The 13,804-nt window shown below is 35.9% G+C and overlaps 1 protein-coding gene across 1 annotated transcript; it reads right to left on the reverse strand.

Moving 5' to 3' along the window:
* On the reverse strand, positions 1-13,804 carry LOC113240052. Its single transcript, XM_026477259.1, has 6 exons — positions 13,539-13,804; positions 10,176-10,323; positions 7,237-7,411; positions 3,716-3,906; positions 2,521-2,709; positions 1-2,211 (listed from the first exon to the last, which is right to left on the reverse strand). Exons 2-6 carry the CDS (start codon positions 10,308-10,310, stop codon positions 1,273-1,275), a joined length of 1,629 nt encoding a protein of 542 aa, XP_026333044.1. The 5' UTR covers positions 10,311-10,323; positions 13,539-13,804; the 3' UTR covers positions 1-1,272.

Raw genomic sequence — 13,804 nt, forward strand, 5'->3', positions numbered from 1 at the left:
TTCACAGTCATTATGTTAACATAATGTCGTGCAAATTTACTATTTTAAATAGCATTATAATTATCGTAAAATAGCGTAATCCCCTGCTTTTCACGATTTAAGTATTTTACTAAGCACAATTTTGTTGCAAAACACCGTTTTCGATATCCAATGACGACATAATAAAAAATAAAAAAATTAAATTCTCATGTGACCTGTAAAGGGCCCGAAATGTTGGTTTGTTTGAAAAAAACAATTTTCCCGCGATTTAATTCCGGATATTAATAGTTTGATTAATAGTTTCATTTCCTATGTGTAACAATCGCGAAAACCCAAGAACTTGATTCATAAGCATTTTTAATTAAAGTCTGCCTTTATTGAAGACGGAGTAAAATGACCGTTCATTACGCAAGTGTTGCCCGCTTGTGAGCAACTAGCGATTGCAGTCGATAAATATTCTGTCAACAGAACGTTGCTTTCGCTGATGAAGTAAATAGGCGAAATTGTTTAATTTGATTCATCATCGAACCATTATACGTCCAACTGTTGGGCACAGGCTCATTTGAATTGTTGATTTTTGAAAATTCATTAATGCATACATTAAATTTAGAAGTATGTGTATTAAAAATGCAAATAGGAGACATATTTTAAAAAATCATTTTAGTTTAAGATACGTGTCGTTATTAAAATGTGTGTATATAAAAAATGATTTTGATAATATACCAACTGTCAAAATAAGAATAAATAATACAGTAATGCAATTAGTAATCAGTCACAATTCAATCATTTTTGACAAAATTCGTCCTACATTCACAATCTATCAATAAAACTGTCGATAACTACTACATGACCATTTCAAATTTTACGAAAGCAGGCAACCCTGCAAATGTCGTTTTACTCCATCTTAAAAAAGACAGATTATAGAAAACCACCATGAGTCTCAGACATATAGGTACTGCGTCTTTGGTTAGTGTGGATGAGATTTTAGAAAGTGACGTTGTTAGTGTAGTGTGCAATCTTGCGTACGACTTTAATAAAAATAAAACAAACGAGGGTAGTTCCTCGCCGCCGCCGCCGCCGCCGCCGCCGCCTGCACCCGCAGCCGTACTGAGTGACCGGGCTGTCAGGGCTTTGGCGCGCAGTTTCGGTCGAGTTACCGCCGCGGAATCGCATGACTAAGAACCACAGACTGGTTCAAAACATGTCGAGCAAAAATTCGACTTAAATACGTGAGTTATCCGTTAGTTTAGTTAACGTTCATAAACATATCATTAACCTAATTTCACGTTATAATTACAACATTCTGTCCAACAATGACCCCTTAAACTGATCCAATACTTGCTTTTCTAATTCTAACAGTTTTCTTTCTACGTCATCACTTTCTTCGCTTTTTGCTTCTGGAACATTCGAATCTTCAGTTTTTGTTGCATTTTTGTTGTTTGCATTATTGTCTCCAGGTTTGCAATGTACAATACTAATATCTTCATCTACTTTGACAGTTTCTGGAACCTTCAATTCATCGTCCGATTCTGTGGTATCGGACACGTTATTAGACTTTTGTTTATTATTTGAACATTCTTCGACGTGGTTTTTTACTTTTCCACTGTCGATAGATACATCTACATATTTCATTTTGTCACTCTTCGCGGAGGTATTTATTTTAATCGTAGATGTATTGTCTCTTATTCCATCTTTTAAAGTTTGTATAGGAACAACTGCATTAACTTCAATCATTGGTATATCAAATTCATCACTATTGCTTAACTTTTGCGTATCACTTTGGCTATAATTTAAATTTGTGATATTATCATTCACTTCATTAATTATCACATTCATTTCAGAATTATTTGTGTTACCTTCATGTTGAGAAGCGTTATCTGCTTGAACTAATTCATTAACTGCATTTTGAAATTCTAAGGTAAACGATTCTTCAGTATCTTCAGTTTTAAATGCGTTTTCAGGTAAATTGTTGTCATGTATATATTTCATTGTACCTTTGCAAAAATTACCTTCAGTGTTATTAGTAAAGTTAAACATTTCGTTGCTCACATCATAAGTGTTTGTGTCGTTGTTATGAATACTGGGTACCTTTTGTTCTAGAGCTTCCTGGTTCGCCACTTCGTTATCTAATCTCCTTTTCTTGGTGCTCTTCACTTTAGTCCCGGTGGGATCTTTATTTTTACGCGATACTTTTGTAGATTCCACCACTGGTGACTCTATTATTTCATGAACCTGAAATATTGTAAAAAAGACTGAAAATCGTTTTCAAAAATCATGTGATCACAATGCCAAACCAAATTTATCAAAGTTGGCCCAAAAACCAGAGCATTAGACCTCTACTATGACATTGACGATGATTAGCAATAACGTAAACAAATTTATTATTATTTATTACAGCGCCACCTAGCATAGGAACTAAGACATTGTTGCGGAACTTGAATGCATTTGCATAGAGTTACCCTACTTGTGTTATTATACTAATGGTACTACTTCTAAAGCAATTGTATTGAAAAACGAGGTTTTACTTTGCGTTAAACTTACTTGAGGCTTGACAAAAAGCGGGCAAAAGTCATTTCTTCTAATAAGAAAATCTTCCAAATAGGCGTCCAGCAGAAGAGATTTAGTGAGCATGTCTAAGTAATCTTTTGGCTCTGTTTTGAAGTTATCAAGATTTATTTCGCTGTTCGGGTGTAGCCATTGGTAAATTAGAGACAGTTTGTGTAGTTCTTCCTGAAAAGTTGATGTATTTTCATTACAATACAATACAACATTATTTCAATTGTCATTTTCCACCTTAACAATACTTTTTAAAGCAAGGAACATCGTACATTTACATTGCGAGGTGGAACACTGGTGCCTAAACTAGGTTGGACCTGTATACTATAGGTCACTATTATTATTATATAGATTTTAAGACTTTCGTGGTTATTCACTAAATGATTATCACTAGTATCAGGTTTCTTACCACGGTATGACTTCTTTTTATTTTCCCGATATTCCCGATATTTATTATAAAAAGAAGTCATACCGTGGTAAGAAGCCTGATACTAGTGATAACTATTATTATTGTTAGAGTGGGTTACTCCGTCGCTCTAACGATGTTTTATGTAATAATAATAATAATAAAGCATAAGTAACAAGCACCAGGATCTCGGTTCCGACTACCTATTTACAGCCTTTGCAGTCGAAACCCTTCATTTGTACAAAATTTTATTCAGAAAAATTAATAGACTGTCTGGGAAACCTAAGGGCCGGGTACCTTGCCCAACGCATAGCAATAAGTCTTTTTTACCTTACCTGTACATTATCAAAAAAAAAAAAATAAAAAAAATAAAGTCTTATTTAAATTCCAACAAACATTACATATTTCTTATAAAATAAAAATTGTGACACGTAATAAACATAACTTAATTGAATTCAAATCATAATTATAAGATTATGTGAAAATTACAATATTAAAGATTAATATTTTCTTTAAACGCGAACCATTCATGATGTTTGTTTTCCATTACGAGTTTACAATTATAGCATGCGGTGTTTACCTGTAATTAACTGTTGCACTTAGCATTAAGGCAATATTGTACTTTCCTAGTTGTAGTTTTTGTTTGTCTAGTTGGTGAACCAATAAAAAAAATTCAAACTTGTAATTATGACGTTTGAAGACGCTAAAGAATTGTTTTAACAATAATTCTGCCACTGTTCTTTTATCATATCAGGCATATATTTTTTCCCTCACCTTTAAATTCATAGAAGTGACCCAAATCTTGTAATCGGCGTTAAAATTTATCTGCAGCATTTCCTTGGCGATGTGATTGTCGTGCACCACCACCATTCCCCAGGTGCGCCGCGAGAACGAGGCCCCGTCTTTCTTGCTGTTTATGTAGATAGAATTCTTTGCAAATGGATTCGAGGTTCGAACTGCAACTTCTGGAATAATATAAAAGGAACAATTCGCACATGACAACTAACATGGTATTATATAAAAATGGTTTTAATTTATATTCATATTACCTATTTAGTTTCAAAGCGACAGTATTGTCCTATGACTTTGAAATTAAATCGTATATGAATGACACATCAATATAGCGAAATTTTGTATATAAATTATTAATATAACGCAATTTTGAGATAAAATATAATTTAACGCCATTTTTGAGGTTATACTATGTTAGTGGTCAAGTGCGAATTGTAAAAACGATGCCTTACTTTCTCAAATATTACAGAGAGATTATTCAGGAGATGGCTGTCATGGCCAAATTTTCTATTTATTTTAAATTTCTTATCAAGGGTGTTAATTTGCATGCATTACTTTAACAATATAGCTTTTTACCAAAGCTAATGTGTGAATATGAAGGAAATTGATATGAAATCAGCCTGCAAAATTTGCATATACAATCCATTCTTTGCATTTCAGTAATTTTGTGCTTTATGATACGAGATTGAGAAAATAAGGCGACGATAAGTAGAGCTAGCAAGAGCTTGGGTAGTGTGTTGTGCAATCACAGCGAGTATATAACCAGAAATAGAGACGAAATAAGGGCCATCCATCCCTGGCAACTCATCAGGCAAATGGGCCTTATATCACACTTTTAAATATCAACTCTCGTTTGCACTTAAATCACTAATTAGAAAGCTGAAATAGTACAGCGCCAACAACTTGTGACGGTGTGACCTCCTTACACCGTCATCTCACCTCTTTGTATCGCCTCTCTCCTCTTGTATCTTATAATTTTTTTTATTTTACTTGTATTTAAATTTTAAATTTGAATTGTTTCATCTTCCTTCACTTTCTCATTTTGTTTTCGTACCACGGTCACTCCCAGCTCGACCGCCACAACAGTCAGAGCTGTTAATAAGCTAATCATGTGTAATAATTTATAAGTCTACACCCTTCATGTATCTATTTCTGTAATTCAGTTTCTCGGCCCATTTAGGGATTAAGTGCCTTAATAATAAAGTGTAGGGAGTGTTTTATACTGTTATCCGCTCACGCGATGCGCTCCTCCTACCGCAAAATGGCGGCTATTTGGTTTCGCAAATTAGAAAAGCATTCAGTTTAAATACAAGTTTTTATAAATATTTTTTTTTATTCTGCATTGCTAAATAAATACCCTCCGCACTACCAACAAAAACATCTCAAATAAAATGCAGTAATACACCGCAAATCCTGCACTTAAAAAGCACTAATGAAATTTTTGGTGTACTTGGATAAATATGATAATATTCCGTTTGAGTGGTTCTAACGTTTACCATGAAATTACTCCTTAAAGTATAGTTTATAAACATTTATATTCAGGGTAAACTTAAAAAACGCTACTTACGGTATGTTTACAATAAATAAACACCGAAATCACCAGCCCAAACAATAACACACACGATTCTCGTGACGTATTTTTGAAGTTGTTTATTTTTTTAAATGACAGACCCAGGCATTAAAAACTTTATGGTTTGCTAGAGTAGTTACCGAAATAGCAATTAATATTAGTTCTTTTACCTGTTATAACTTCGATATCCGATAAATCGGTATAAAATCATCACCTCTAGGTGTGGTATGCGTCTACGGCTGCATGTATCGCGTGAGCGGATACCTTTATATTGTTACAGCCTTTCGTTAAACTTTACTTCTTTAATAAATTTTGTGGACCGGAAGTTTCCCATTTCATTGCCGTGAACCTGTTCACGGCTAGTTAGGGTTACAACCCTTTCAAACTGACCCGTGTGTAAGTCTCTGTATATTCCAAAAATTTTCTGTATCTATTGTAACAAAGATAATATCTGTAACAATGGGGGCTGTTCCATTCGGTGGTGTGGGAGAAACAGCAAAACATTTAATTACAAAACAAACAGAATCACATTTCATCGGTAATTAAATATTTAATTTTTCAATTTTCGTCCATTACAGCAAAGCTCAAGTTAAACTGGACAATTTGAATTGAAACAATTGACGATACTCGTCAATTGTTTCGAATTCGGACTGGCCAATCAGAGCGCGCGCAGTTGTCATGGTAATGATTAGGCAGAATAGTTTTCAAACAAATTAAATGACATTTCGTCTCTATTTCTGGTTTATATACTCGATGAGCAATCATGACTTGGATGTTGATATATACAATTGTAATGTTGATGTGCAAAACCGTAAACTCACGGTCATTCTATTTAATTTTATTGAATAATTTGTGACTGTTGGCGCAGGTATTGGGTTATATTAATGTCGTGATATATGAATGTTCGTATGCTTAATACGCGTGTTTGATTTGTCTGAAACTATAGGTGGAAACCTGTAAATAGCTTTATGTTTCTATTCCTGTTTTTATTTTTATTATTTTATAATATCAAGTGACGGGACTAACAAGTCGTGCGCCTGATGGTAAGATACACGCCTGTCCATAACGGTTGCAGTGCCGCGCAGAGCTTTAAATCGCAAAGATTTGAGGGGCACTGCCACTGCGCCCGTCACCCTGAGACATAAGTTGACAAGTCCCATGTACCTGTAATTTCACCAGCACCCTTACCCTTGTAAACCGGAACGCAGTAATACGCATTACATATACATTACTGCTTTGTGGCAGAAATAGGTAAGGATCTACTACTGCTAATTAAATGTTTTTGTTGGTTTTCCATGAATAAATAAATAAATATGTTATTCACGTAAATTCAAACAAATTGGTATACTCCAGACAGAAGCTAAAGGCAAAACTAAGAAACCTATTTCAATTAAATATAATTTCATATAAACAAATAGAGTCTGTAGTTTCACGTATTTTACGTAGAAGTGCAAGTGACAAAACTATTTCTTTTTCAATTCAAAGGAACTGGATCGTGACGACAATTGATCGGTTCACGGCAGCCGCCTTGTCGTATAACAGAATCGTTTGATGCACAGCCGAGGGCGCGGGGACCGAGAGGGGAGACCACACGTGCAGACAACAATAAATAAAACTAGACGACGATAGTAGCTGCGATTATTTGTCGTCACGTTTTTATCCAACGTTTTATTTATCGTCAGACGACTGTCGTTCTAGCTCTTCCCGTTGTCTCGACAGTCTGTCATCGTAACGTCAAAAAAGCCGTGAACGACAGTTAATTGTGTTGTAATGTGAACAACTTCATTTAAATATACAAGCCACAACACTTTAAACTGCACGGTTATCTATCGTCACGACATAATGGGAACGCGCTTTTACAATGTGCAGTTAGCACGACAGTAAAATGAAATATAGTTTACTGTTTGGGTAAAATTGTAAATTCTTCCCTCACCATGAAAGCAATTGGTCCATATCTCAAAGTGTTCCTTCCAGTTCTGCACGGCGTTGTCGTCGCACAGAATGAGAATGGGTTTGTTCAGTGTGGGCCGCATGGCGTGGACGAATAGTACCACTTGGAGGCATTTGCCGTAGCCTGATGGGTCGTTCAGGATCACTCCTGGGTTTCTCTGTAAAAGTAAATAGAAGAAATTTTATTCAAATTAAACTTAAATGTGTATTTTAAGAAAGGCCTTGGCAGCCTAAGACTAAGAGTATCAGGGGGTCGATTCCGAATCTTACGATAACTCTGTTGTCAACCGATTCGATTAGACATCGTACGATTTCTTTTAATTTTTATTCGCAATAACCGAATCGAACATCACACGATCGTATTCGAAACCGAACCGAAATGACGTCACACCCGTACGATTACTCGAACTTCTCGACCGGCAAAGGCTACAAACGTTATTCAGAACACTGTTATTGAAAGAAAGTTACCGAACGTCCTATTGTTTATAAAGCAAGAATGTAATATGGAAATCTCTTATATTTTAAATAAAGTCTGGATTTTGTTCAATTTTATTAGTTTATTTTAATGTACGACTAATACATTCCTATATTTTAGGTTTTTAAAGTGTTAAAAATGTATATAAAAGGATTTTCATTTTTCTTATAATCTATTTATTAATAAGCGCTGTTGGATAACGATATCGTGTCCATAATCCGATCGAACGTTTAACTCGAATGTTCTGAAGACCTCGGAAAGCGCCCTTCGATTCGAGAACGATATCCAATCTAACGATTAAAAAAAAATTCAAAATATTTCATTGCTTCACTGTACGTGGCATCATTCAGGGGCTGATGTTTCCTTTTAAGCTTGATAGGGCCTGTGTTAGGAAACATCGCTCTTCTTTACAATTAATAATTAAACATTGCTCTTACATTAACCTTAATAAACTAAGACTAAATTAACCTATGTGTTACTTTGTGTGAGTTCATGTCCGTGATATATGCATGAAGTGTGTGTGAATGAGTGTTTGTGTGTGTAAATGAGTGTTTGTGTATGTATGTGTGTGCGTGTGTGTGTAAATGAGTGTTTGTGTATCGATTTCGGTTGAAATATCGAAGAAAATCCTTTTATGTACATTTTTAAGACTTTAAATTGCATTAAAATAACTTAATAAAATGGAACATAATCCAGACTTTATTCAAAATAATAAAAGATTTCCATATTACATTCTTGCTTTGCAAACAATAGGACGTTCGGTCACTTTCATTCGATAACTGAGTTCTGAATAACGTTGGTAGCCTTTGCTGGCCGAGAAGTTCGAGTAATCGTACGGGTGTTGTGAATATAAATGAAATGAAATCGTACGATATCAAATCGAATTGATCGACAAACTTATCGTAAGGTTTTGAATCGACCACCAATTCCGAATCCGAGAAATGACGGTCCGAAATGTCACGGATCATTTTATCTCTAGGTGTACATGCAATATTCGAATCGAAGAATCACAACACTCGGGGAAAATGCGAAGTCCCCAACCCGTATTAGGCCAGCGTGGAGAGTGGCGGACTATAGCTTAAAACCTTGCCTGTGAGGATACCCGTGCCCAACAGTGGGCTTGGTCCCCTCGTGTGTGATTTATACGTATAAATGGGTTAATGACGAGGATGTATTTTAAAAACACGGAACAATTTTTTTTAAATCAAGTTTTATTATAGTATTGTAATATAAAGGCGTCAAAATGGGTGTATAATGTTTATCTATCACTGTAGATTGCCCTATTTGTAATTGTAAGGCATTCTAGTGGCGGATGTTCATAATAAGAGACACGACCGCACCCAGGAGTGTCGATTTTCATCTGTCCCACGGTTTTTTTTATATAATACCATGTGATTATTTACTATTGAGAGTTTTCTCTCACACTAGGTCTATGAATGACTAAGGCCTCGTGCAGCGTGGCGGCGATATTTCGCGACTGCGGTCGCACTTAATCGTCGTAAGTCGCTTGCGACTACTACTAGATGATCAATTAGGCTCAACTCACACTGGCGTCGCGTCCTGTTTTTCAATTACAACGCATGGCGACGCGGGTAGTCGCGCGACGACGGCCGAATCAGTGTGGTCGGCATCTGACGCCTCACTGCGCGCAAGGAACGCACGGCGACGCGCGATTCCATATTTGCATAACACAAATTTGTACCTTAATGATGGGAAAATAGAGATGAATATGCTATAGGCGAAAAACTTGACGCGTCGCGACGCTTCGACTCTGCGCCAGTAGAGTTGAGCCTAAGTCATTTCTAGTTAGTGTGGTGTCGTCAAACTTTGGCTTTTATGGAGAACTATCTTCGAAAATACCAAATTCCTTTTAACACAGATTTTACTACATTTTTACATATTTTCGAGTTTTAATTAATTCTTTGACAGTAATTGTTTCGGACGAAGAACGGGAGCAGAACCCCCTGAACTGTGGTACTGTTGGGACCACAGTACAGTTGTAGCCCCTTTCCAACAAAGAAAAAAGAATCATCGAAATCGGTCCACAAATGTCGGAGGAATCGCGTAACAGACACACAAAAAAATACAGTCGAAATAAAAACCTCCTTCTTTTTAACAGACTTCAAACAAGGGGGACGTTCTTAATTTGACTGTTTTTCTTTTTAGTATGTATGTTACGCATTTGTGAACCGATTTTGATGATTCTTTCTTTCCTTAGTCCCTAGTCCTTCAGTATTGGTCCCATTTGAATTTCAAGAAAATGTTCCATCTCTAATGGTGGCAAACTAGGGAATGAATCCGGTTTCGCGCACTTTCAGGTAACCGATTTCAATAAAACTTGGCAAATAGATGTAGTTCCACGAACTTTTAAGGTCGGTTTTATTTAGTACTCTGTACTGAGACTATTATTTTGAAGTCGGTTAATAAATAAATTTAAGAAATATTACCTTCTTGAACTGCCTGTAAAGGTATCGGATGCCGTCAAGCTGGTGCTGCGGCAGGAGCTGCGGTAGATCGATGTATATGTCCTGTTTGTCATCGCGGACGAGGTAGAGTCGCTCGTACGAGTCGCGGTCTATCATTCTCAGAACACTGCTGGTGATTAATAAGAAGTAATAGCACTATTACGAAATTTTAAAATTATGCATGTGTTAAAGAAATACTGACAACCTAGGTGGCCTAGGTTGGCGTTGTGGGTGCTATGTGAGCCGGACTCGGTTTAACTTCCCATTAGAACCAATTTGCGAAATGAACTAACTTAAATGGTTTTATCTGTTGGTCTGGGTGTTCGGGGTAATGACGGTCTGTTAAATTTGAAACCTCGTAACTCCGTTTTTGGACAAAATCCTTTTTTTACTCTTCAAGCGCAATTTTGTATGATAATGTATGAATATATATCTTTATTGTATTACTAAAAAAGGGCCTACAAATTCTATTTTAAGCTTTAATTATATAACAAGAGTTTCGAGCTTTAAATTTAGCTAATGCATTGCTTATGTAACACAATAAAAGCCATTGACATAACTTAAAACGTGAAATTCAGGCATATAATTTTGAACATTTACAATTATAAAAATGTGATTTTAACAACATGTGATTTTTATGTCGAGGCAATTGTGGCTGTAAGTACTATCACAGAAAAAATGTCAAATGTGGGTTACACCACAGGTTTTGTGCTGATAGCCTCAATTAGAAATGTAATTTATAACATTTTAATTACATAGAATTGATTAAAATAAATCTAATATTTAAAACACACATATACAAAACAACATAACCAAATGCCTTCAGAGCATTCCTAACCAGCGAAACCTTTTTCTTTCAATTTATTTCTTACTTAATATTTCAAGATTAGACTAATAACTATGTAGTCTATTCACCACATTAATTTCAAGTGTTAGTAATGTACAGTTGCGCCGAACCGTTTTCATAAATAATATATACAGTGGAAAGGGTGATAGATCGCTAATGACATGCTAATTTGTGTGTGGTATAATTGAGGAGCAACAAAACAAAAACTTGTTCACATTTTGACTTGTTTTTTAAAGCCAAACAGCAGATTTTGTATGTTTCTAGAATTGACTTTTTATTTGTAAGTCAATGGTTTCTAGGAATATTTTATCCAACCCGAACACCAATAGCAAAATCCGTGTTAAAAATATATTACAAATGCATGAATTTGAACACGTTTCAATTAGACTAGACGAAATTAGAATGAAAATTTACCATTTTCTGTTCTAAAGCTTCTCAATTAATATAACTAATACTTAATGAGTTATGAGTCAATACAACCTTATCTCGAATTCAATGTTTTCCCATACTAATATGGTTCATTTTGCTAGGGTTGAGTGACAGCATCGAGTATATAACCAGAAATAGAGATGAAATAAGGGCCATATATACCCGGTAACACATTAGCGATTCAGCTCTTATAAATATCAACTCCCGTTTGCATTGAAATATACGGGCTAACTACTAACCTGTGTGTATGTCTCCATATATTCCAAAAAATATTCTGTATTTATTGTAATAAAGCCCTGCCATGATAACAATGCCGTGATGTTCTATTCGGTGGTGTGGGAAAAACAGCAAAATATGTAACATCTAAAAATTTACAAAACAAATGGAATCAAATTTCATTGGTAATTAAATGTCATTTTGTCATTTTCGTCCATTATAGCAAAGCTTAAGTTAACTGGCTGATTTGAAGTGAACAGTGAAAGTGATCAGACAGTCAATTGTTTTCAATTCAGGGCCAGCCAATTGGAGCGCAGTTGTCACAGTAATGATATGGCAGAACAGTTTTCAAACAAATTAAATGACATTTGACAATGACAATGCCATCAAGCACTCATGGAGGTATGTATACAAAACCACGTAACTCTTCAGTGGATTAAAGGACATAGCGGCTCACGTGGCTATGATGCAGCAGATGAACTAGCCAGGAAAGGGTCGGAGACGGACGCTGTAGGACCAGAACCGATAGTGTCCCTCCCCTCCCAATGGTCCAGAACAACTATACACAAAGGTACAAAATCTTCACATAATAATACATGGACCACCCTTACGGTTTGTAGACAGGCGAGGGAAGCACTCCCAACGCTCAATGCCAGTCTATCTCGAATACTAATTAAACTTAAAAGGCAAGAGCTTCGCACTCTAACTGCCGCCCTAACAGGTCATGGTCCATATAATAAACACCTTTTCAATTTAGGTATCACAGACAGCCCTCTATGCAGAGCGTGCATGGAGGGGGAGGAAACGGCTGCGCACATCCTACTTCAGTGCTCCGGCGTGGCCAACTACAGGGCAAAATACCTTGGAGTGCCAAGGTCGCTCCCCGAAGTCTTCAGCAAACCAAGGAGGCTGCTGAGATTCCTGGAGGAGCTTGGGTGGCACGAGTAGGACCCTGCACCCACCACACGCAAAATAGGCGCTTTGTCGTCGAGTTGCGGATACCAGCCCGTTGCACCAAGTACCAAGTACCAAGTAAATGACATTTAGTCTCTATTTCTGGTTATATACTCGATGAGCGACAGGGACACTGGCTTTATTTCAGAATTTATTTTTTTACAAACGAAATTAAAGCAATTTGAAAAACGCACATTGTATACTACTTATACATGTTCCAGTTAATCAGTTAATATAAAAAAAAAATCATTAGTATATTGTAAGTAAAAGTACCTAATGAATACAGCAGTGTTCTTGTAAAATTGAAAGGTAAGTTTTTATTAGGTAAATTTTTAGGAATTGTGTTTCCACACCATATACTAATCAGTGAATATCTTCAATTTTGCTATATATTTTCCCAAGGTCATTTGAGGTTGTCTCGACCCCTAATATGTTTTAACAGACATGTTCAAACCTGTTACCATAAGTTCATAAGTAATAATAATAATCTATAATCATATGTGGCAGAATAGACTCTTCCAAACTAAAGAGTGTTTATAGTATTAAATTAATACAAATATACAAATTTTGCACCCATTCATATCCCCGCACAGGTAAGCTCTGTATTCCATATGGCAAGGGCATGCACATAGACATCCACAAATTACACCCAAATTCATGAGATAAATAAATGTAGGCCACACAAATATTTCTCCCGGCCCGGGAATCGAACCCGAGATCCCTCTCGAGCCTGGCAGATCAGCTTGGTGACCAACCAACTTGGGCCATGGAGGCACATAAGTACTGAAATAAAGAAGTTAATTTTACAGGGAAATTGTGAATTAAATTGAAGAGTTATCGTCTATAACTATAGTCTATACGCCAAAATTAACAGAAACATAATAGCAATAGATACTTACAACTGATATGCAGTGTTAAATCGAGCAATTTAGGAAAGTAAGTTTTGATTCAATCTATTGAGAATTGATAGCGTCATTATCAAAATATACAGCATTTCCAGATAGAATAGAGCTACGAACACAGACACGCTAGTTTTGTGCACCTCTACATCTTCAAACTCCTGCATAATCTGCCTGTTTCTGTATACATGATCCCAAAACATGGAAATTTACTTCTAACACGACTTGCACTTAAAAAAACTAAGATATACATCTAATACGAACTT

Source organism: Hyposmocoma kahamanoa, unplaced genomic scaffold (genome assembly GCF_003589595.1).
Source record: "Hyposmocoma kahamanoa isolate Upper Pololo Valley unplaced genomic scaffold, ASM358959v1 119, whole genome shotgun sequence".
In the NCBI taxonomy this organism is placed as follows: Eukaryota; Metazoa; Arthropoda; class Insecta; order Lepidoptera; family Cosmopterigidae; genus Hyposmocoma; species Hyposmocoma kahamanoa.

Coding starts and splice junctions, on each gene's coding strand:
- LOC113240052 (XM_026477259.1), bottom strand. CDS start 10,310: ATGATAGACCGCGACTCGTACGAGCGACTCTACCTCGTCCGCGATGAC. Junction 3,907..7,236: donor ATGGACCAATTGCTTTCATG/GTGAGGGAAGAA, acceptor ATATTATTCCAG/AAGTTGCAGTTCGAACCTCG. Junction 2,710..3,715: donor TCACTTCTATGAATTTAAAG/GTGAGGGAAAAA, acceptor TCAACTTTTCAG/GAAGAACTACACAAACTGTC.